Genomic DNA, 25,981 nt, shown 5'->3' with positions numbered 1-25,981 from the left:
ACTTCATAGCTTTTTTTTCTATATCTCGGTTTAATTATTGAAGTGCTCACAACTACTTACAATTACTAATTTAATTAAATAACTGTTAATAAGGCAGAAAAGTTGTTATTAACCTCAATTTTTCACCAAAAGTTCTCGTGTCAAAGTACCTTTACGATAATAAAAATTCTTTCAACAACACTTTTCCTAAACAAGCAAAAGCCGTAATAATTTATAACGAGCTATCTAAATCTCATGTCACGACACTACGAGATCATAATATCTGATATGAGCTTCGTATATTGCAATAATAAAAATAATAATAATTTCGTATAAGGGGTCGAAATTTCTAAGCACTTTCATATCATTAATGCAAACAGTGAATATTAAGGAATTTGCAAGAGTTGTTTTACGGTCATTCTTCTGAAGCGCACGAGACCATCCGTATGGCCGTAGGCCAATTTGGAGTAAAAAATCGTCAAGAATTATAATTTTGCAAATTTTCAAAGTGCCTCTATTCCCACAGATCTGCTCATATCTTTCTACAGTATGGTGTTTTCGTGGGATAAGAGTAAGATAAGAGAGTAATTAGTTCGATATCGAAGAAAAAAAAATTCAATGAAAAAAATCCTTGTCTGGAGTTACCCGAAAGCTAAAAAATCCTTTTACCCTTGAAGGTAAAACAAAGGAAACATTATACAATATCTCGGCTCCTATAAGCTCTATTTCTATAATTCTACAGGTTTTGTATGTAAATCTGCTTCGATACTAACCATTTCATTATAAATTGTCGTTCTCAATAATGTTATCTCTAAAATGCACTACACTCTGTTACACATACAACCCTTAAACACTCTATTCTTTCCCATTAGGTCACATAGTTCTAGAGGTAAATTATCGTTTCAAACAACTAATTACAATGTCTCAAGTTCTTACCATTTTCCAAAAAATCAAATCTATAGACCTCACAATCTGATTCACGTGCTGTTTAAGTTTTTACAGTTTAGAGCTCGCAAGATGGCACATCATTATACTCTATTAATGTCAAGTATTGCTTGCAACAGCAATTGTTATAATATACGCTTTTGATGGAACACCTATTTAAACCAAAATCATACTTAGAAAGTCAAAACTCGTTTATAACCACTAGATTAATAAGTAAATTAAATTATAGTCCTTATGTGCTACGCTACCTGTTTCCGGAGTTTCTTCAGGTACCAATATATTCAACAAAATAGTTCAAATTTCTATTTATTCCAACATTGATGAAAATCAACTCTATAAAATTAAAATAACTCCGAATCTTATCAAGATTCCGGACTACGTAGCTTTAGCTGATCTGACATAATTTTTCCCGTTGAAATAGATATTCTTATCACATGTTTACTAGAGTAAGTCTATGAAGACCTTATTAAGTTGTAGATAAATTTGGGTGTTGTTTCACAAATAGACAATGTTATTAATTATAACACATGTTGACTTTAATTATTCCCTTTAATTCCCGAAGAAATCTTTATGCATATTGCCAAGATACTAGACAACGGCCGTCTTCAGGTTGATTTATCTTTTAAAGCCCCTCTTGAATATCTCAAGCTGGAACACCATTTTTCCATGGCAAAGAAAAGATTTCTTATCCTAGAAAGATGGCTAATTAAAAACCAATTATTCGAAGTTTAACAAATACGTCAAATTGAATCATGTTAAATTTCTGGCTTTTGATTCTAAAAATAAACGTAAGGAGAATAAATATTTTTTTCCACATCTTTGCGTGACCGAGGAAAATAGTGTTTCCACTAACCTCTGCGTTGTTTTGTATTATCTAGCTCTCGATATTCCTTAACGATACAACTCTTAAGGGATCACAAGTACACCCTGATCTCTTTAAAATCTTTTTTCGATTTAAGCTTGTTCCATACCTCTTGACTAAGGATAGTGACACATTGTGCAGAACAATTAAAATTAACCCTAATCAGATTTTTTTACAAAATAATCTTTGGCGAGAGAACTTCAAAAACCCTTAAAATGCATACAATTGGCCATTGTTACTTACAGGACAAAAAGTGCTTTATAAATTGCTACCGGAATTCTAAAACAACTAGCTTTTCAAAATATTTCCAAGTCCCCTTTAGCTGCTGACGGACTACTAAATCAATACTTCGTTGATGATATTCTTATAGGCTGCAATAAATATTCTATAATCCAGAGTCTTTATAATGACCTAAACTGCCTTGTAAAGCCTGCAGGTTTTAAATTACACAATTCGTGCAAAAACAGGCTAGACTTTTTGCAAAAAAAACTCTTATCCAACATAATATGACATTAAAATTAAAAATATTTCTAATAAAATATTATGCATATCTTGAAATCCAACTCAGGAGCATTTATTAATAACAATGCCTAATATTACACTCTCATAATTTAACTATTACAAAGTGAAAAGTTTTATCCACTTCTAATCAAATGTTTGACCCCCTTGGACTAATCGGCCCTGTTATTAATATTGTCAAGATTCTGCATGATGTAAGACATTTCGGAAATTATTGTAAGTAGGAATTGATTGAGATTAGCAAATAAATCAATTTCAACCCAATAAAAATTTTATTAGCGGGAATAATTTTCATATACCAGATTTTATGAAACAACATGATTTACTTAAAAGTTGGAAAGAACTGGCTGGTCACCAAGATGCCAATGAGGTCATTTTTATGACATATTTTTTGATATTATTTGCGAATGTGTTTCATTTGCAAAGCATAATAAAAAATGTTTTTCCCTCTATGTTAGCGGCAGTATCATTGAAGATTTAAGACAAAAAGAATATAAAAATTTAACAATCATTTCGACATAAAAAAAATTTCACACCTTAGATAAAAACTAAAAGCAGATAATGAACTTGTACCTAAAAATTATATTTTAGGTATTCCAAATAGTATAAAATCTGATATTTTCTTCTGAGACAAGTAAATAAATGGTAATTTTAACATAGACCAAACATTTGCAAATTATCTAATTATTTTTTAAATTATAAAGTATATACTCTAACTAGCCGGTTCAATATGTTTGGAAATTTTCTTATAACACAGTCTTAAATTAAAAAGAGATTAGCCACAACAATATTCTAAAAGCAATATCCAAATTAAAACCTAAAAGATCATGCGGATCTGATAAAATGGCTTAGTATGATTTTAAAACATATAAGGAGTTTTTGGTGGGGTCCCTAGAAATCATTTCTAAAGTAATAATAAATAGCCAATAGTCAAAGTTATCCAGATTTTTGGAAAATTTTAAAATTATATTCAATATTAAAAAGCACAAAACATAATGATATAAAAGAATACCGATCGGTGGCATTGATATGTACTCTCAGTAAAATATTTGAATCGATACTTCACAACAAGATTTATAATCATGTCAGGACGGGTATTGCTGCATGATTTTACAAGAAAACGATCGACGGTTACAAATTTGGCTTTCTTTACACAGCATGTTAATTCTGCCTTACAAAGTAACATTCAGATTGACGTAATATATACCGATTTTGCCAAAGCCTTCGACCGGGCCAACCACGATGTTCTTCTGCAAAAGCTTTCCTGGTTCGCACTTTCAGAAAACCTCTTAATTTATTAACTTCATACCTAACCCTTACTTAATTACCCTAAGTTTACAGGCGTGTATCGTCTGAATACTACAGGGCACGCACCTCGACCTTTGTTTTTTGATGTTCTTATTAATGACATGCCAAAATCTATAAGTAACTCGTTTGGTATTCTTTTTGCAGATGATTACCAAATAAAAAAAAATAAAGTGTCAAAAGTACTATGATTTAATTTAGAAAGGCTTTAGCAACATTGTCAAATGGTCTGAAAGACATAAATAAAGTTTTAATAATAACAAATGGTATGGTAGGTCATTTAGCAAAAAGACTCATTCAATTATATACAGATATAAGATGATTAGGTATGAATTAAGAAAAGTGTCAAAAAATTAAGGATAAACACATTGAATTTATTACTTCAAAGGTATATCAAATGCTAAATTTGCTGGAGTTTGTGGTTCTAAACTCTCATGGCTTTTAAAATGCAACAACTATAATAATGCGTTATAATGCATATATTACAAGTTATTTAGAATATTGTTTTATTATATAGTCTATTTTATGCAATGTACAAAAATACCATTGAAAATATATAAAAAAAGGTTTTAAGGTACCTTTATTATAAAAAATATACTATATACTATTTTGATATCCCATACGTTAATTTGGCACCAAAAGATTGTCCCTATTTTAATTAGTTTAGCTTTGGTGTTACAACTTACTGTCAAGGCACCATTTTACCTTCGAGGTTCCCAGACCACAAACTAATCTTAGCCAAAATAGGTAATTTATAGAATGTGTTCGTTGTTTAATTATGAGTTAAGAGAAATAGATTTATTTGAAATGTGTTTAAACAAATTTTGCGCAAAAGTCTTAAGTAAGTTGTATTTACTAGTAATAATATTATCAATATTAATTTTTGCTTGTATATTTTGTAAGTCGGTTTAACAAATTTAATAGATTTTATTAAATGAGTAGTTTTTTTTTGGTTATAATTTGCTCTGTACCTTAAGGAAACATTTTGAATATTTATTTTTATTAATAATTATAATCTCTTATTGAACGAAAGCCTGTTGATTACTTAATGAATAAATAAATAAATAAACGTTACATTTAGTAAGCCTTAAAATTCTACGCCATCCATTTAACGAATAACCTATAACAAAGATTTGACGCTAGTATTACAGCTTATGTACTGTTTATTTTTATAATACAATCTCATGTGAGTTAGTATCATCAAAGTCTCAAGTTGCCTTAGTTAAAACAGTCACACTTCCAAGGCTGGAATTATGTACTTTTTGCAGCCCACTTGCAAATAAAATTGTTTCAACATTGGATTAAACCACACCCTTCTTGCGGAAGAGATTTTAATTTCTTATCATGTATCAAAAATTCAAGGATTGTAAGATTGGCATTGGTATTGCGTCGATAATCTGTGATAATCATGAAGATCTATTATCACGAGAGATGCTACGTCAATATGTCATAAATTCCCAATTTTGGTGGACACACCAGTATAACCTATGGATTATTCGCATCATTGGCAATGCTCACTTTACTTTTGAGTTAAGTCTTTTGTGCTTAACTCCAGACATTTTTTTAATGTGAAGGAAACTCATAGCAAATTCCAAGCCTGATGTAACGCATAATCCTACAAATAGATTAACATTCTATCAACACCTGACTCAAATCCAACAATTACTTTGAAGGAGATGATCCATTGACTATTTAAATCTCCTACAAAATAGACCAGAATGGCTGATTCCTTTATCGAATCTTAAAAATAAGGACGTAGTTCTCTTAAAGAAAGATCCAATAGCCTTTAGCTAGAGATAATGCCAATTCCTGACAAAAAGGTTCGAATAGTAAAAGTCAGAACTGTAAATCGTATATTCACCAAATTGTCAAGTTGAGGCACTGTCGCCGAGAAGTAGTGTGTGAGTCAAGTCGCGAGTCCTAGACACGGTCGCAGTGAGAAGTTTCTCACGGAGTTTTCCCTATTTCATATAGACAAAATTCCTTGTTTCTTCCTCTCTCTTTACACTTTTAGTGACCAAGTTTTGGTCGCCTTTCTAGTAAATGCTTAATAACCCAAAAACGAGTCTCTATTTTTACACTCTTAGTAACCTAGCGGAGGTAAGTAAATACCCTTTATACTCTGAACCCAGTTAAAACCCACCTTTATGAGTATAAGGGCCAAATTACGGACCAGCTGCTAAAGTTCCTGTGTGTTATCAGGTAGATAAATTCTATCCTCTCGGTAAGCCTACCAATAGCTGAAGAAGGAATTACGAACCAAATTTTGACCTTTTGTTCAGTAGCAGAAGGGTTATAATTTGGCAACGACATAATTATTGTGGCCGATATAATAACCTTAAGAAAAAAAGGAAGATTAGAGTTATAATTATCCCGTCCTGACAAAAATAAATAAAATAAACAAAAAAAATGAAAGTGTTTTGTTTTTAATTTGTGATAATCGTTATAAGTACTTGTATACTTGTTTTGTGCTAAATCCGATATTCTTTCTGTTAGTACTAGTATTAATACGTATTTGCATTTTTCCTAATTGTTTGTAACTATCCCACCAGACATGTGCCAGTGAATCATGCACAGTACACAGCTTTTTAGAAACTGTATACTGTGCAGTAAATTTGGTAGAATTTTAATAATTTTTTTTTACATTATTTTTTTAGAGGATGTCTCAATAACCTAATAAAAGAGAGGTCGGTAAACTTTTCTGAAAAAGAAGTTATTTTAATCTGTAGTTTACTAAGTCAATATTCGGGTACAATTGAATCAAAAAAGACTGATACAACATCTTTTGAAAAGAAAAAGATGAGGTCTGGGAAAAAATTCACAGCAGAGTTTAATGTAAAAACTCTGTGTCAGGGTGGTTGGAACCATAAATAATCTTCGAATAAAGTATTAGGGTATAAAAAAAATTTTTAAGAAAAAAAGGAGCCAAGAACAAACAGGAAATATTTAAAACTGATGGCTGATATTTAAATATGGTGGCTCAAATTTGATGTTCCTATATGGGACTTATTAGATGTATGTTTTCTTTTCACTTCTCCGTCATATAACAGTGGCATAGCCAGCAAAGAGGGGCAGCTGAGGGAAGGGTGTAACCTTAAGTCGGGCATTATCATATTAAATAAAGAAAGATTTAACCAGATGAAAAATAACAAAATACTTATACAGATTAAGAACAAAATTTAGAATATTATACACAAACGTCTTGCAAAACTATACAAGCTTCAACTTTTTGAAAACAAAATTTGAGGTTATAAATATCCTGGTAAACCTTTTATACGCTGCTTTTTCCTGTTGTTAACTTATTCTACTGGTAAGCAAGAATTATCCCGCTGGTAAGACAAACAAGAAGTTCATAATTCAATTTTTAATATTACCAACAGGATAACTTTTCCAGACACTTTAACAACGGGTCCATAATTTGGCCCTAAATGTCTCTACTTTAGAGTTCGCTCGTCGTGTGTTAATACAATAGGTTAAAGTAAGTAAAATAAACACAATTGTTTCTAGTTAGTAAGTAGTGAGTGAAGTTATCTACTAAGAAGCAAAAGTGAGTGTAAATAAGGTTAAAATAAAGGACAGCCAAAACATTCCATAGTTTACACCTGCCCTACAACTGTTCCATTTTCCTATCCTTATATCTAACAAATAAGCATATTTTGCAATGTAATGTAAGTTGTTGTATTGGTTAAGTTAATTGGTTCATATAAGCACCGTACCTGCCCTACAACTATTCCATTTTCCTATCCTTATATCTAACAAATAAGCATATTTTGCAATGTAATGTAAGTTGTTGTATTGGTTAAGTTAATTGGTTCATATAAGCACCGTATAAGCTGTTGGTAAAGATAAAAAAAACTACTACTCTACAGTGGCACAATTAAATAATTGCATCCCGCTTAATTTAGGAAAGAAGCCAGACAGCAGTTCTCGCCCCGAATAGTTACTTTAATATCAAAGAAAATAAATTTTTCATAAACATGAGAAATTCAAAAACTTTGAAGATCGAAGGTCTCGGCTCCTATAAGCTCTATTTCTATAATTTGAATAGTTTCTTCTGAGTTTTATCCTTCTAAAGTGAATGATAACATTTGGAAGCTTGTAACTTCGTTGTAAGCTAAGATCTTGCATTTTTGGAGACCAATTTTAAGCTCAAAAAAATTGTCAAAACCGGTCTTTTGGGTAATATTCAGAATAGGATATCTAACAAAGTTATAAGACATATTTTTTTAAATAAATTATGTAGTAATAGCATTTGCAAAATGAGTAAAAGTGCAATAACTTCTTATAGTAAAATTGAAGTTTTTTTTGAAATAATAATTTAATCAATAAAGATTAAACCATATGCTTAAATTATTTCCGCGTATTACAGTAATGCGAGTGCAACAGATGCCTGATCCAATCGGTTTTTATACGCACAGTTATTAAGCTGCGTGACTTTATAAAATATTTATACTCACTCGCATCACACGATCTGCAAACTAGATAATTTATTTTTTGTATATCTTTTTTTTTATTGGAAAGCGAAAAAGTCTGTATTACGTATTAAGTAGATTTATGTCCATTATCGGCGAGGTTCGTTTGTTTTCCCATAATAAGGAAAAATTTTTATTCCTGATCTAAGCATTTCTTCACGGCAGTTGGTCGCTATAATTTCGCCTATAAAGTACCGCCCGATGACATGCTGATATTATCATGAATTATTCCTTATTGGTTTTCAGGTATTTTATAAAATGGCTTGCATTAAAGCCCTTTCTAATATGTGCTTATATAAATTGTTTTTAAATCTATGTTATTTGGTTTTTCTTATGTCGATTAAGTAAATAGGTTTCCGGTAGGACATTTTAGTAGACAGTTACCACAACTAGTTAACAAAAAAAATTTGCGATCGTAATAGATATATTAGTAAGAAAAAATTTAAAGTCGTAGTTCAAAATAGATAATATTTTTTGTATACAGAATATTTATTTAAAATTGATGATACGTCGTGAAGTTTTTTTTAAATTATATCATAAATCAATAAAATCATAATTTTTAATAATAAAACCGTAATTTCTTAAATTTCGACGTAAAAATTAATTTATTTATAACTTTTTATCTCCTCTTTTTTATGAAAATCTTATGAACAAACCTAATAAGTAATTTTGGGTTATCTTTCACTAAATAATATGATGGGTTTTCTAATTCTGTCTTTAATTCATTCTTTGTTTTTTCTTCATTGTTAAATTTTTCGTACATCCAACAAAATTATTTCAAGTACTTTTCATAAGACTCTATTCTAAGGGCAGAAGCGAGTATAATTGTTATAAATTAAGTGAGTTTACAAGCCAGATTACATATTTTGTTTTTAAGAAATTAAAAATAATAACATTGTAAGCATCTTCTCCATTTAAGTTATGCATTATTTATTTTAATACTAGAATATTGGTTAATTTTAAATTCTCTGAAGTTCCAATTTAAATAAGATTAATTTCTTTTCAAACATGTTAAAGTTTTTTTAAATAATAATTAACAAATACATTAGCAACAAATATTAACATAATTTTGTTAATTTATAGGAAGAGCTTGATTTGACTGCACCCAATAAGGCGGCCATGCTAAGTCTTCCATCAGAAAAGAAATGGCAAATTTACTGCTCCAGGAAAGGTGGAGAGGACACATTGGACCAGGCGACTACTCCCGAAGACTACATTGAAAGACTGAGAACATTAAGCACAGTAAGTATTTGTAAAATAAGGAAGAAAGCTAACTTAGTCTGAAATAATTCTGTAAATAACTTGTATAATTCTACCTTAAATGAAACTAGTACGGCATCTATTCATGCATTGCATAAAAAATCCAAAACATACACATTTCGGGGAAATAAATTTCATCTAGTTTATAATTTGATACAAAATATTAAATAAATGATAGTAAATATAAATTTTAAAGAAAAAAAAACTAAAATCATTATCTTTAAATGTTTTTTATTCATTTCTAGCTTAAATATCCTGACGCGAACCCAGAGGAAGAAGTAAGGATGAGAACCAAACAGATTGACGCACTAAAAACCGCCCTTAGAACATCGACTCATAGCTTCGTCATCAAATTCATCGAATCCGAAGGCCTTCAAGTACTTTTAGACTTTCTAACTGCCATGGATTACTTTACGGCCCAAAGTTCAATTCACACCAGCATAATTGGCTGTGTTAAAGCTCTTATGAACAATTCTGTAAGTAAATAAATTTAATTTGGTTTTTATATAAAATTATGCTTTTCTTAAACTTAGACTGGAAGGGCACATGTACTAGCACATCCAACGAGCATCAACACAATAGCCCAATCCCTTAGCACTGAAAATATAAAAACCAAAATAGCAGTGCTGGAGATTCTTGGTGCGGTATGTCTGGTCTCCGGTGGTCATAAAAAAGTCTTGGACGCTATGCACCACTACCAGAAATTCGCCTTTGAACGTACGAGATTCCAAGGAATCATAAACGACCTGGACCGATCAACGGGAGTCTACAGGGATGAGGTCAATTTAAAAACGGCGATTATGTCCTTCGTAAATGCCGTGTTAAATTATGGGTTAGGGCAAGAAAATTTAGAATTTAGGTAAGAAAAATTACAACATTTTATATAAACTGAAATAATTAATTCTGATATATACTGTTTTTTTCTCATCAATATTGCTTTTGCTATCAGGAGATATCTAAATGTTGTTTTACTAAACTCAGCAAATAACTTTAAACTCAAAAATCGTTTTTAAGGCTACACCTAAGGTACGAATTCCTACTTCTGGGCATTCAACCGATAATTGATAAACTCCGTTTACACGAAAACGAAACTCTGGATCGCCATTTAGATTTCTTTGAAATGGTGCGCAATGAAGACGAAAAAGAGCTGGCAAGGAAATTCGAACAAGAACATGTGGACACCAAGAGTGCCACAGCAATGTTTGACCTGATCAGAAGGAAACTGAGTCACACAGCTGCTTATCCCCATTTGCTTTCCTTGCTGGAACACTGTTTGCTTCTGCCATTGGATTATGGATCCCACCCGCAACACTGGTTGCTATTTGATCGAATAATTCAACAAATAGTTTTGCAACAACATGAAGAAACTGGTACGATAATAGTGTTTTTTTAATACCCCTTAATTATTGTAAACAAATATCTATTTTAGGGCCAAAAAACCCGGATGCATCACCTATAGCAAACATAAATGTAAAAGAAGTCGTGCATTTATTAGCAAAGGAGGAAGAACTAGTAGCTGCCAGGAAAAAAGCTGAAGAATTAGAAAAAGAAAATCAGGATATGTCTAATAGGTTGGCAAAGAAAGAACAAGAGCTGGACCAAAGAACACAGGAAAAGGAGGATATTGAATCTAGTCTAGGAAGGTAAACTATCCTTTTCAAATACAAAGAAACCATCAATTACATATATATTTTTAGAATAAAGGAAAGACTAGAGAAGGAAACAGCTCTTCACATAGAAACCAGACAGCGACTAAGCGAAATGGAATACAAAGCAGCGGATCTTGATAGGCAGGTTAATTGTGAACGTGGTGAAAGATTTAGATTAGGTAAGAGCTTTTCTTTCAAAATTAATCTCGTTACCTAATATATGATTTCTGCTATAGAACGTCTAGTCAATTCTGGCAGCATACCAGACGATACCAAAGCAATCGGTCTAAACAAGACCATAGTAGATATAAACACTTCTGGAGACTTAAACAAAGATCTGTTAAGCGTGGCTCCACCTCCGCCACCGCCTTTAGCACCACCTCCACCACCTGGTCCGCCAGGACCACCTCCGCCACCTTGTGCACCCTTGGCACCACCTGTAGAACCCTTAAAGGTAATAATTAAATTATTAAGTTATGTTATCACTAATGTCGCTTTTATAGGTTGAAATAGTAAAGAAAAATATACCACAACCATCGAATCCTTTAAAATCATTTAACTGGTCCAAGATCCCAGATACTAAGTTAAATGGCACTATATGGAGTGAACTGGATGACAGCAAGTTATACAATACAATGGAATTGGACCATATTGATAAACTGTTCTGTGCATATCAAAAGAATGGGGTAGCAGTAAGTTAATTTACGCCTAATAGTTAAATTTGTATACAAATATTTATTTATTTTTAGAACGATGGCTCCATCGAGGATCTCAGGCAGCTAGGTAAAAACAAAACCAAAGTTCTCTCAGTAATTGATAGCAGACGTGCACAAAATTGTACCATCTTACTCTCCAAGCTTAAAATGTCAGATGAGGAAATCACCAAAGCTATTTTAAGTATGGATAGTAAAGAAAATTTACCCATTGATATGGTAGAACAGCTACTAAAGTTCACTCCTAGTGCTGAAGAATGTGCTCTGCTTGAAGAGCATAGCGATGAAATTGACTCCTTAGCAAGAGCTGATAGGTTCTTATATGAAATATCTAAGTAAGTCCGTAGATAAACTTAATAAAAACATATAATATATTAATTCTTTTGCAGAGTTCCACATTACGAACAAAGGTTGCGTAGTCTGCACTACAAGAAACGGTTCCAGGTAACCCTTAACGAAATCCTGCCAAGGATGACGAGCATTATGGAGGCTTCCAGGGAGGTATCCAGGTCGCGCAGGCTAAGAAGGCTTCTGGAGGTCGTACTGGCCCTTGGAAACTACATGAATCGAGGAGCTAGAGGAAATGCTTCTGGATTCAGGCTGACATCACTTAACAGACTGGCTGATACCAAGAGCAGTTTATCTAAAGGAACTACCTTGCTGCATTATTTAGTGCAGATTCTTGAGAAAAAGGTCAATATTAGTTAATGTGTAGTATATCTAAATTAAATAAATTCGTATTATAGTTTAAGGATATTTTACGTTTGGATGAAGATCTTCCGCATATAAGAATAGCTGCTAAAGTATCCCTAGGAGAGCTTAGTAAAGACATGACCCAGCTAAGGAATGGCTTAAAAGATGTGGCCAGAGAAATAGAGTTCCATCGTACCCAGAGCCCCTTGGCTAACGATAAATTTGTTCCTGTAATGAGAGAGTTTCAGGCAACTGCCACTTGTAGACTTGCTGAGGTTGAGGACCAGTATCAGGATATGAAAGTTCGTATTGCGTAATAATTATTTTTTTTATTTTTTTAAATAATATTATTTTTTTTAGACGAGGTTCGAGAGAGCAGTACGACTGTTTGGTGAAGACCCTACAAACGCTCAGCCTGATGAGTTCTTTGGGGTATTTGACACGTTTTTAACTGCGTTTTTGGAAGCAAGGCAGGATAATGAGAACATGAAGAGGAGGCAAGAGGAAGAGGAAAAGAGAGCAAAGCAGGAGGAGCAGCTAAAGAAGCTTACTTTGGAACGGAAGCACAGTCGAGGTAAAGAGATATATTTAAAGATAGCAATGGTTGACTGGTTAAAAGCTTCTTATCTGAAATGACCTTTATATTCCAAAACAGTTTTACCCATAATCAAAACTTTTGTTTTATGCTCAACACGTATTTCGCTAATGACATTAGCATCTTCAGGAGAAGACTAAGTTAGATTTAATCCAGTTTCAATTTTGTTAATTTAAATGTTTAATCTTAGTTTGATCAGTGGTAAAACTGTTATGATTTGAGTGTCACACTAAAGATTAGACCATAAAACTATAAATTTTCTTTATTATATTCAATGATGATGCTTTTAACTATTTGGAAGCATCTAGAGTCATTAAATTTTTAAGTCATGTTATATCTTACGCAAGTCATATTAGTCTGGTAATATTTCTTTTAGAAGGCATCTTATCCTCTATCAACAAGAACATTAACCTTAAAAATGGAGAATCTCCAAAAGCAGGAGAGTTCGATGATTTAATTTCTGCTCTGCGTACTGGTGACGTATTTGGGGAAGATGTTGCCAAGTTTAAGAGGAGCAGAAAAAGTCGCGCGCATCCCGGAGGTTCGCCCCCGAGAAGGAATAGCGGCAATAGGGAAGACAGCAGAGAAAGAGTTTTGATTAATGTTGGTACCGGAAGAATTCAGTAATACTCATTTGCATTTTGTTTCTAAGTAAGGTTTTAAGATAAATATTATATTTTGCCAATATTATATACATTTCATTACACCCTCTGCAAATATTTATTATAAAAGCCGTTTTATTTTATTATTTATTTATATTTGTAAAAACTTTGTAATATTTTTTCGGTTATTTAATACCCATATTATGCTTTAAGGTATTATTTGTATAAATTCGTTTTTAAGTATTTTGTGTGATTCTTATTTTTAAGTTTTTGTATGATAATTATTAATAATTATTTTAGCGGACCAATGTAATATTTTGCATGATTTTTTATATATTGTTTTTGATATGAACATTAGGCTTAAGAGCTTAAATTTATCTGTGCAACCGCACACGCAATACAATTTACGAACATCTGTAGATTTTTTATTAGACATTTGATACCATATACAATATACAATTTAGCAACTTTATACCATGACTAGATAGCAGTTTTTTGGCTGGACGTATTAGATATTCGATGTTTATAGATTTTTGATATAGTAACCATCATAATATAGTAACTTGAACGGCCACTTTCTAGTGAAAAAGTAATATAAGTATTGTTAATTTAGTAGATTGACTTTTATTTTCCGACATTTTTAAATAACTTAAAAAATGACTTGTAACTTATGTTACTTTACAGACAGAGATTTATTATAGTATTTTTTTCACATATCTAAATAAGGAGGAAAAGAATAAAATTTAAGCTATAATTTTATTTTTTACCAGGAGTAGAAGCGGTGCTATCTATTTGTTTAGGTCATGTTCTATGGGTAAGAAAGATTATTTATTTCTTATAGTCAGTTGAAGTCATTTACTACATCTTAAAAGCATTATTTAAAAAAAATCCTTTTTTTAGATATATTAAGAATTATTTTATTTTTTTTTTACATAACTAGAGATAACTTTTTTTAAGGTATTAATTCATAAGTAATTTTTAAATATGATTCAATAATAGTAATTGATATAATTTTTTATATCTTCTTAATCATAAAATAAATTTTAAATAATTTTTTACGTTACCTGGATGCTTTTATTTAGACAGTTTTCTTAGTTTATCTACTTTATGTTATTAAAATATCGATGAACATGAAGTAGTACTAGCCTGAATGCATTTTTATTAATCGGTCTTTTTAAGATAACGCCATCAAAGATTCTCAATTCATAATAAAAAAAGGCTTATCAGCTATAATAGATATCTTTAATTTAAAGTTCCTGTAAGGCATAATTTAAATGGGTATGATACTGTTTTTTTTTGTACTAGAAAAAAATATATTTATTTAATTTGTTTAGAAAGAAACATGAAACAAGGGCCAATTTGGTCTTCTACAAAGGAAATTAAATATAGAAATAAATATGGACATGACAAATTCAAGTTAAACCTAAAAGATAATTTGGAGTGAAATGCAACATAGAGACGACGTTTATTAATGAACCTACGAAATATTCAACCATATCTGAACTATATTTGATTGATTTATTTAATTTATAACATTATCAATTCTCTTCACATTCAAAAAAATCATTTATAAAAAGGTTAAAGAGTAATGGAGTTTATTTAAAAAACTCCATTCTAGTAGTTTTTATTCAAAGTAATAAAAACCAAACAAAAATTATACATTAGTTTTTTGAGTTGAATATACAGTGGTCTAACTGTTTAAATCGTCAAATATGGTATATTAAATGGTACTGAGTCTCGAAACACGAAAAAAAGGTGGCAATAATTCTCTTTTTCATCACTTAGTAAATCAAGTTAACCTTTAGTTACCTTTAAGTTATCTATAGCTGACCTAAGTTGGGGATTTTTAAGTAATTATTATTATTTTTTTGGCTGTTTATAAAAAAATATTAATATTCAATTGTAACTAATAGAATAAAAACATAATTCAGTCAGTTCAAAAGTATTTAGGTTATCTAGGTAATTTACAAATCGGAGGTATTGAAGCTTGCTAGTAGAACTTGTAGTGTATGTATTGATACAAAGCAACGATTAGAGACATTTCTAATTCTATCCAAGCATTAGTATATTTTATAGGCACTAATACTATTTCTTTTAAGCAGTTAATTTTTTTTTTAATTTCGTTAAGCTTCTATGCATTAACTTAGAAATCCAAGAATTTGTGAATATTTTTTGTATTTCTGGCTATCTAAACTTATTTAAACTTATTAAGTTACTGTCTTATTTTCTTTTTTACTTTTAAAAACAAAGACAAGAATTTTTGTTTAGTAGTTTTCGTGTTTCTGAGGCTCATTCCATTATTCATTGCTATTAACATATCTAATCATAAATCTCTCCCCTAAGAAGTTATTAATAATATATTGTGTATGTTCATATATTATGTATCATCAACATACACAACATGTGACCTGAAGGTTTTAATAAAATTATTTGTTTTACACTAGAAAAAAGGAAAAAAGCAAAAAACATTTATTTGTTAAACAAAAATTACAGAAGACAATAATCGACATAATTTAATTAAATACAAGAGACAAAAAAACGTTCATCTCGATTGTAGGGAAACCATTTCACAGTAACACCTTACCAATGAGTTATGTGTTATGCATCTTTAAAATGATTTCTGGAACACTGCAGGATGTAAGTTTCCTTTAAGCTATTTTAATCATTCTGGTTTTATGTTCTCGTTATCCAGTTTTTACTGGCTATGGCTTGGATGTCATCGATTCGTTTTTTGCGAGCTCGACCAACAGAGTGTCTTGTTATTCATAATCTCCAACATAATAATGTCTTACCCTTCTTTACCACAACGCATTTTTTGAAAACGTCTCTTTTTTTCTTCAGCCCAGAAATGGTTGTTGTGAAAGTGTTTTATGGAGTTCCTGGAAAAATTAGCTTTGTCTGTGAATGAAATTTTGACTTCAAGTTGGGGATTTCCGCAGACCATTTGAAGAAAACGTTGGCAGAAACCATTTAAAGAAACCAATTTATACGTGATGGAAAATCTCAAGCAAGTAAGGCCTGGACTCTTTGGATACGATACGGATATAGTAAATAATCATGAAAATCCTCGATACTAAAATATGAATAATATTTAAAATATTTAAAAATTTTTAAGCACTTAGTTCAGAGTCTTATTAAACATAAAAGAGTTTCCTCGGTTTCCGGTATTCGTACCAGAAACCCAAAAACTTCCTGAAATTTTCTTAGGAGGTTTTTGGGTTCAAAGCTGTTTTACGTAGCTTTCTCTGTGGGTTGCTAAAAATATTAGGGCATATTTGGAAAACATTCTTTGTATAATCGTCTGGTCTTTAAATGCAGTTGCGTCAGCACGCCTGTACAGGTATTGTATATCAGCAAACTCAGCATTTGTAAAATTTATCACGATAGTTAGAGTCCTATGGTTAACACCTTTGATGTGCCACTCAAATTACGAGATTTTGCGACGTTTTAGACCAGTTTTACCACTAAACAAAGCTTTGTATTTTAGTCTTAACACGTGTTTTGTTAAATTCTCGAATATGCTAACGATGTTAGCATATTCGGGAGATGATTAAAACTCACTTTTTGAAAAGACTAAAACTGAGTTATAATCTTCTCTCGAAGATGCTAACATTGCGTTAGCAAAAGGTGTGTCGAGAGTAAAATAAAGAGTTTTGGTTAGGGGTAAAACTGTCTTGTGATTAAGTTATGCATTTGAAAGGCTTCATGTGATTTAAATTGAAATTAAATGAACCTCTAACTGTATACTGAAATAAATATTAGTCAAAACTGTTTGGCATCATTTATGTATTTTATCACTGTCATTGCTTCCTTAATAATATTATTAATATATTAAGGAATATACTATAATAATATATATAATATATTATCTATACTTTAGATACTCATAAAATGGGCATATTTGTCGTTTTTGGTAATCATTCTAAAAATGATTCAGAATATATATCATTATCATTCTATGAACGAAATTTGAGAGACCCTGTATGACATTTTTTAAAACTATTTAATATTAGAGTACCGCTAGACTTCTAGATAGAATTATTTTACTGTCGTGGTAAAATAATGTGCATATGTTTAGGAAATAATTAAATTTAATTTGTTTTACTAATCAATTAACCGTACATAAAAATGTTTTAATTTTTTTCGGACTGAAAAAAAATCAAAAAAATTAATTTGTTATATAATTAATGAAGATTATAAAAACAGTTTTTGTTTTACGCAAAACCAGTGACATACGTAATATTTTTCAAAAATATTGAGTTTACGTTTTTGTACGACGCCAGTTAAACTTTAAAAAATCTCCCATGTCAAAAGATGACTGTTGATACTCAGAGGGTGTGTTCTAAGTTTCATAAACATATCTAGAAAATTACTATCTTAATAATTTAGAAACATACCAGAAATATTCGCTTGGACAATAGAAAGATGCCAGCAATGACCCTATTTCCTTACAGATGTCCAGGAATGTTTCTGACACTGGTCATGTCACTTTTTTTAATATGTGTATGACATCTTAAGTTGGATTTTTCTGCGACATTTTAATGTATGTCCAATATGTGTCTTTAGTACATGACAAATTTGCTATGGAAATAAACCATAAATGTTTCATTTAAAACATTTATATTACATAATATATATAGGTATTTTCCTTTATCTTAGAACTAGGGGTATAAAAAGATTTTACCTACCTGCAGAAGCAATAGACGAATTTTAAGCCCTTCTAACTACTACAGCTAATTTTATTCACATACACGGATATTAAAGGAGAGAAAATCAAAATTACAGGACCAATTACATAAATAAAGAAGACACCGTTGAAATTTGACATATTAAACGATAGATTAATACTTCTATATTTTTTTTATTATTATTATTCTAAAATTAAATAGCATCAAAAGTATTAGAGCATATTTGCACCACTAGATATTCAAAATTATTTATTTGCTACATATTATATATATAAATATACAATTAGTATTCGCCCTCGAAATTTTTTCTGTTTTTTTTTTTAATATTCCTCGAAAACTATTTCAATAACTAAAACTTTCAGACGCATGCAAAAATAAATTAGTAAAATGTTTTTAGAACATCGAACGAGTGTTGAATGTTAAATCATCGCTAGACTGTATGATAAATGTCCAAAACCTTGGGTCATAAATAGTACTTAAATGGTATGTTTCTGGCATGTCCTATAATATTTGAAGAAAAGATTAAGACTAATCTAAAGACTTTACACTATGTAGCGCAAAAGTTTAACAGTTTAGGACATAGTTTTGTTTGAACCTTCCTTATTAAAATCATCAGGTTATTTTAGAAGATCGTTAAGAACTAATACTCTTAAGGATCAGCATCTTATTCTGTAATACACTGTATATAGCTCATATTTTGCGCAACAAGAAATATGCATTACATTAAGACCTAATAGAGGGAAGAATAGAGGGGAAGAAGAGAATAGGAAGAGAGAAAAAATAATCCTGGTTCGTAATATAAGAGAGTGGTTAGGAATGATTGTTGAGAAACCGTTCTATGTAGCACGAGACAGGGATACATTCAGAAATGTGGTTGCCAACCTTTAATGAGAAGATGATGAAAGAAATTTTTTATTTACCTGATAAACTATATAAGTTGCTACAGCTTGCAAAATATTTATTAAATAATTCAGAGGTTATTTAATAAATATTTTGCCGGCTGTAGCTTGTCCTAGGCAGGCGTGAGAGTAGTTTTTTAAACGTCTACGCCAAGTTTTTTTAAATATTTTTTTTAGTTTACCAAGCACCATTTTATCTGCGAATTATCAACATACAAATTTCTACGATTAATTGAGTATTTGGGTTATAATATTATATACAATAATACACTCGTATGTCGTCATAGTATAGAAACATAGTGTATACTATAATATATTCAACCAACATTTCTACTTTGGTAAATACAATCATATTGGTATAATATTCTTGATATTTTGGTGAATTAGTTCAGTAGTTTTGCTGTTGGCCTCAATAGGCCAGAACCACAATAATATTTTTGAGTGCCTGCTTAACACAAGTCACTTACGAAGACATAATTATAATTTATAATTTGTATAAGAGAAAATTAGAAGAGGTTTTAATTTAATTACCAACTTAATAAAGTACATAAATATTTACAATACAGAACTATATTATACAAACCAAAGCAATAGTATGAATCCTCTATATCCGCATTTTTACTTATAATACATATATTTACCTTAAAACCTTTTTTTGCTAAAGACTAGTTTTTTACGCATAACTCAACTGTATATCAAAGGTCGATATATAATATAATTAATAAAATACATTTAGTTTAACGTTTGGACGTAAATACAACAAATCCATTTAAAACAATGCAGGTTATCAAATAAAATAAAACATTCCTTCCGCTTTGTAGATTTCAGCGCGCGCTGCCGTTTCCCATTCATCTCCTATTCAATACGAAATAGGTACCACCTCGTTACGAGAATTTTCTCAACTTAGGCGGCCTTGTAACTTAGTTTATGTGAAGGTCTTTAGATTTAGTAAACATCTCCGTCGTTTATATTCCGATAATAATTTTTTTACCGCGAAATAGTCGAGAAGCCGGCCAAAAATTGGTTGCGCGTTTCTAATTCTAGTGGTTGTTTTTCTTTAAGTGATTTTATTATGGCTCGAGAACAATAACATTTTATAGTTGAGTTTATTGCGGTTTAACTGATATTTGTGATTATTGGATAAAGTGATTATAAGAAAATGGATAATTTTTTAAAGGATACGTGAAATCACTGAAACACTTCTGATGTCTGAAACAATTGGACATTTTACATGATGAAAGAATTGGAAGTCAAATAAAATGGTAAATTTTTGTAGTATTTAAAATTTTGAGAATTTTTTTTTTAGGAATATTTTTTTAATGATAAGGGTATGTTTAATAATTAGGATTAAATAGGTGTCTTCCTTTTCATTCTAGTTAGTTGAAAGTATCATTTTTTTAAAATTACCGAAGTAGTTTTTTACTGCTCTTTGAGAAATTGAATTTATTTCGGATTCCAAAGTAAAAATACTTTAGACAGTTAGAACTTATTATTCTTCTACAAGAAACTAAAGAAGTGTCCTATTATATTCGAAGCTAATGAACCAATTTTTTAATCCTTTTACGCGACAGATATTTTTTCCAGTGAACTGTATCTAATAATTTCATTATAATAAAAAAAATTTTTTTCAGCTGAGTAAAGTTATTTTCATGGCACATTTTTCGAGTTTTTTTTTGGCCAGAACTCCTAAATTAATTTATTTTATTTATTACAGGCAATTAAATATATTTTTTAGGAGCTAAAGTTGTTTTTTTGCATACTTACTGTAGTCAGTTATTTAAAATAATTTAAATTTTTTATAAAGCCACTAAAGCCATTACTTAATAATTTTTTTAAGCAGTTAATGTATTTTTTCGTTATTTTGCTTAAATAATATTTTATTTTTAGGCTAATATAGATAAGAATTATCTACTTCAATCAATTAACTTGCTTTCTTTTAGACGTCTTAAGTTATTTTTTCGGCAGTGTTTTATAATAGTTTGTTAGTCATTTAAGTTATTTTTATTATTTGTGCCAAACAAAGATAATTGCAATTTTTCCAAATAAACATACATTTAATCATTTTAACTTTTTTAATCAAATTAATTGCTTTCTGGCAGTTAATAAAATTTCCTTATTTTTCCAAATTATATTTTGCCCTATGGAAAAGCTGATTACCACTCAAGCAAATTAAACTGATTTACATAGAGTTAAAATTTGATTTGTGTAACAAATAAAGTCAATTATTTTTTATAGGTATCTTGTATAATTCTTATTTTTATTTCTAAAAAAAGGTATTTTATACTTTTTCTTATTTCTCAGAAGGAGTTGAATAAATGTATTTCTACTTCTACAAACTGATTAAGTTCTTAAGAGTAACTTATTTTTTATATTTTATAACGCATTTTAAATATATGCCATGCGAATAAAGATATTTAATATGTGTGTGACTGTGAGTGAACATTTTTTTTCCTTTTTTTAGGAAATTATTTTTTTTTTCGGATGTTTATAATTTTTTTCAAGAAATGTGCAATATCTTTACAAAAAATGAAATAATCTTAAATAATTTGTTGCAAATTAAATTGATTGTTCTAAAACGTGTTCTCTGAAAGTTTTACAATGGATAAATTATACTAGATATACAATAACTATAATAACAAAACACAGAGGAAATTACTTTCAGATCACAAGGCTTCTCAAAATTAAAATTGTCCTATATACCAAAATTATATAGTAAAGCTTAAATTCGAAAGTTAATAATTGACTCGTACAGATTGTCTGGGTTTTTTTGGTTTATTGTATATTATAATATTTTTTTTTCATTACTGTAGAAAATGGCTAACAATCAATCTTTATTGTTGAACTTTGCCAATTTAAATGTAAGATCCCTCTTCCTAACTGCGTTGAATTTAGAAACGTTGTAACTAATGAGTTTGATGTTAGTGGAGTATCAGAAACGCTGCTAAATGAATCTGAACCTTCAAATGCAATATCGCTGCCTGACTATTCTTTTTTTAGAAGAAGTAGGAAAGTGGGCATTTATGTCAGGTCTTTAATTTCTTACAGTGTTGTTGGAATTAAAGCAATTAAGCTAAAAATAAGCCTTTATTGTCTTTCCATTATAATGATCTATTTAAACACGCCAATTACTGAAATTTCAAAATTTTGTGATAATCAGACTCCTTCATATGATTACTTAATAATAATGTGTGACTTTATTATTGACATGCTCAAACTAAACTCATTACTTAACTTATTGCATTCCGATGGCTATGACCAACTTATTAATAATCCTACCGGAGTAACAAATACATCAGCGACTTGCCTGGATCCCTTTTTTTGTAAGTTTAAATGAGATTGGTCGACATAGGGGTACTTTAGCATAGGCGATCATAATTTTATGTCATTTATTACATTGAGTATTTAAGTAAAAAAATCTAAGCAAAAAGTTATCAAAATTCGCTACTTCAATTATTTTCATTCAGGAAACTTTAAAGCTATCTTATTGCGTATCCGTATTTTATATGCAAAACAACAATGAACTTCTATTTTCAATATACATGCACCAATTAGAGAAGTTAGAGTAAGTAAAAAGTCGGAACCATGGTTAACGGAAAACGAAAATTAATTTTAAGAAAAAGAGATAAAGCGCTTAGAGAATACACATAGAGAATACAAAAGAGACTCCTGAATATTGGAATCCTTATAAGAATAAGCGCAATTTTGCCCTTGCTTCAGTAAGAAGAGTAAAAGCTAGTTACCTTCAGCATTTGAAAACTAAAAAAACCAATAGAATACTTTGAATAGATCTAAATGACCTAAACAATAAAGCAAACACCAAATCAAATTCCTTTTTGATTTATGTGATTTTAATTTGACGAATGATTGTTTATAAACGTATTTAACATCATGGTAAATAGTCTGTAGGCAGCTGAGGCCTAAACTCTAAAGTGCAAACATCTTTAAAGATCTTTCAAAGAACTAAGTATTCATTATTTTATTTTGATAAAAATAACTACTTATTTGCGAGAGATACATTTCTACAGTAATTTCTATCTTTTATGTTGCTGAATAAGTTATCTATTTTCTTATAAACAATAATAGAGTCTGCTTTCGAAGTCTTCCCAAATATTTCGAAAAACTTGACCAGGCATTTTCTTGCATTCTGCTGCAATTTGTTTTTTAAAATCAGCAATATCAGCATGGTGTGTTTCATAAATAAAAAAGGATTTAAGATCTCCCAAAAGAAAAAAGTCTAATGCTCTTAAATTTGGTGATCTGAAGGACACTCATTTGGCATCATCCTCTGTACCAATTTGAGTTTCTGGCTCATGGGTGAGAGAACATAAGTAACATAAGTAGTCTTCTCAAGCAGCGTATTACAGTATTACCTATCAAGTTTCTTTAATTATACAGGGTATTAGTAAATAAATGCGATAAACTGCAGGAGGTGATTCTGCATGCAAAAATAATGATAGTTGCTATATAAACGTATGTCCGCAAATGCTTCGTTTTCCGAGATATGAGGTGTTAAAGTTTTCCTTAAAAATTGTCGATTTATTTCTGGCTCTGAAACCGGTTGAGATATGAAAATGAAATTTGGAGGGTTTTAAGAAGTAGTTATCGCGCATTTTTTGACATGCAACTAAGAATTTTATGTTTACTATTGGGGCGCATACGGGTAATGATATTAATTTTTTTAAAGAAAAAATTATACGCCACTGAGATATTGTAAATTAAAAATAATTTTTGAATTCCCCGTTCTATTTGTGACAAAAAATCTTTCTTACCTTTTTTCGTATGTAGCGCCGTTTTTATGCAAAAAAAACATCCTGATACGTATTTTTCATTTCTTTAATATATTATCAAGAACTATCTAAAATAACAATATTAAACCAGAACAATAGTAAAAAATTACAATACTAAAATTTTAGTGCAAAGCTACAATAAGTATTCAAAATGACCTCCCTCAGACGTTACACAATTCTTCGCTTCATTAATTCTTTTATTCGCGCAAATATTCCTAATATATTTCTTATTATCTCACAGCCAGCTATAATTCGATTTTTCAGGTCATCAACATTTTCAATGGGAGTGGAATAAACTAATGACTTAAGAAAACCCCAAATGCAAAAATCTAAAGGATTTAAATATTGCGATCGAGCAGGCCAATGTTCTGTACCTCCTTTAGCTATTCAACGATTTGGAAATACTGTATCTAAGTGATTACGTACACTGATACGAAAATGCGCTGGTGCACCATCATGCATGAACTATAAGCATTGCCTCAGCTGTAGAGGAATTTCTTCAAAAAGAACAGGTAACTCTTTCTCTAGAAAATGAAGGTAAAATTCTCCTGTTAGGCGTTGTAAAAGAAAATATGGGCCGACTACCTGATCGTTAATTAACCCAAGCCATACATTTACTGAAAACTGATGCTGAAAATGCGTCTCAAAGATTCCATGTGGATTCTTCTCAGCCCATAGGTGATTGTTATGGAAATTTCGTGTGCAATGTCTTCCAAATGTAGCCTTGTCAGTAAATAAAATACCATTTAAAAAATTAGGAATTTAAGCGATTTGATAAAGAATCCATTGGCAAAAAAATAGACGCGGAAAAAAGTCTCTAGGTTGTAGAGCTTGCACACGTTAAATATGATATGGATACAAATGATTTTCTTAAAGAATTTCAAATACAATGAAGTGGCTTACGTTGAATATGTTGGCAATTTTTCAAGTAGTTGTTTCAGGTGACTCCGCAATTAACTCTAGAACTGCATCTTCTAGTTGCACCGTTCGTACTTGTCGAGGTAGTTCGTACTTGACGTACCATTTTTACCCAAACGTTGGTGAAGACGAGCAAATATTGTATAATGGGGAATTTTACGTCCTGGATACAACTAAGCATACAACCTTTGAGCTTGCCGACCATTTCCACTACTTTGGCCATAGATAAAATGTATACTTGACAGTTCTGCATTTGTAAATTTTCAATTTTTTTCGCTAAAAGGAAAATTAATTACATATTAATAATAACTAAAAGATTAATAGTGAAGTAACGCTGATTTGACATTTCGTATTTTCCAGATGAATGTTGACATTTTGTATTTAATATTAGATAAATGTTGACAGTAGCCTACTAGATAATGTATTAAAGAAATGAAGACCCGTACAGATTAATACATACCCGTCAAGTACCCGTCAAGATTTTTTTGCATGAAAACGGCGCCACATCCGAAAAAAAGATAAGAAAAGTTTTTTGTCACAAATTGAACGAGGAATTTAAAAATTATTTTTAAACTGAAATATCTCAGTGTTGCACCATTTTTTTTTTAATTGAGATCATTACCACGCGCCAATGGTGAACATAACGGAAAACGAAGCATTTGCGGACATACGTTTACATAGGAAACTGTCATTATTTAATGTATCATTATTTGGTGTGTAAAGGACTGTAACTGCATTTCGAAAAATATCAGCACAAACATTTACTTTTTGGGGATATTGTGTCTGCTTTTTTTTGAAAAATATGCGACTTTGTTACTCCAATACCGACAAATTTGTTTACTAATATTTGCATTTAGAAAAAAATTATATTTATCGCTTAAACAGATATTTAGCAGAATAATAGGTATGGTGTTTATTTGACTTTAAGGGAATTCACAAAAGTCTATTTTTTATTAAAATTATCATCATAAAGTTTTTGAAGTACCAGCATCTATTACTCAATGAATCAGTTTTGGAGAACTTTGTGAACTAATCCAGCACCTATCTGTTACTTGCTTCATGATTTCGATTTTTCAATAAAAATCAATGCGGTTC

General features: G+C 30.4%; 2 protein-coding genes and 1 long non-coding RNA gene across 4 annotated transcripts in view; 2 read left to right on the top strand and 1 right to left on the bottom strand.

Moving 5' to 3' along the window:
- The window catches only part of LOC126737467 (disheveled-associated activator of morphogenesis 1), a 52,866-nt gene extending 38,657 nt beyond the window's left edge, over positions 1-14,209 (top strand). The window contains 13 exon segments of the mRNA XM_050442378.1: positions 9,166-9,324; positions 9,588-9,818; positions 9,876-10,201; positions 10,357-10,714; positions 10,717-10,985; positions 11,040-11,170; positions 11,228-11,445; positions 11,495-11,683; positions 11,741-12,039; positions 12,094-12,397; positions 12,451-12,699; positions 12,758-12,971; positions 13,369-14,209. Coding sequence (XP_050298335.1) covers positions 9,166-9,324; positions 9,588-9,818; positions 9,876-10,201; positions 10,357-10,714; positions 10,717-10,985; positions 11,040-11,170; positions 11,228-11,445; positions 11,495-11,683; positions 11,741-12,039; positions 12,094-12,397; positions 12,451-12,699; positions 12,758-12,971; positions 13,369-13,619 — 3,198 coding nt within the window. The 3' untranslated portion in view covers positions 13,620-14,209.
- Positions 14,210-16,048: 1,839 nt separating this feature from the next.
- On the bottom strand, positions 16,049-24,905 carry LOC126737813 (uncharacterized). Its single transcript, XR_007661113.1, has 2 exons — positions 24,872-24,905; positions 16,049-16,473 (listed from the first exon to the last, which is right to left on the bottom strand). It is a non-coding gene; the product is annotated as an uncharacterized LOC126737813 (long non-coding RNA).
- LOC126737802 (apoptosis-stimulating of p53 protein 1) overlaps positions 20,129-25,981 on the top strand; it is a 413,921-nt gene continuing 408,068 nt past the window's right edge. The window contains exon 1 of one of the 2 annotated variants that reach the window (XM_050442856.1): positions 20,129-20,443. In XM_050442856.1, coding sequence (XP_050298813.1) covers positions 20,441-20,443 — 3 coding nt within the window. In that variant the 5' untranslated portion in view covers positions 20,129-20,440. The remainder of the gene's footprint in view (positions 20,444-25,981) is intronic. The other variant, XM_050442862.1, reaches the window with a different exon arrangement.

Source organism: Anthonomus grandis, chromosome 6 (genome assembly GCF_022605725.1).
Source record: "Anthonomus grandis grandis chromosome 6, icAntGran1.3, whole genome shotgun sequence".
NCBI classification, from domain to species: Eukaryota; Metazoa; Arthropoda; class Insecta; order Coleoptera; family Curculionidae; genus Anthonomus; species Anthonomus grandis.
The sequence above is the reverse complement of the archived record's forward strand: the minus strand, read 5'-3'. Positions and strand labels throughout refer to the sequence as shown.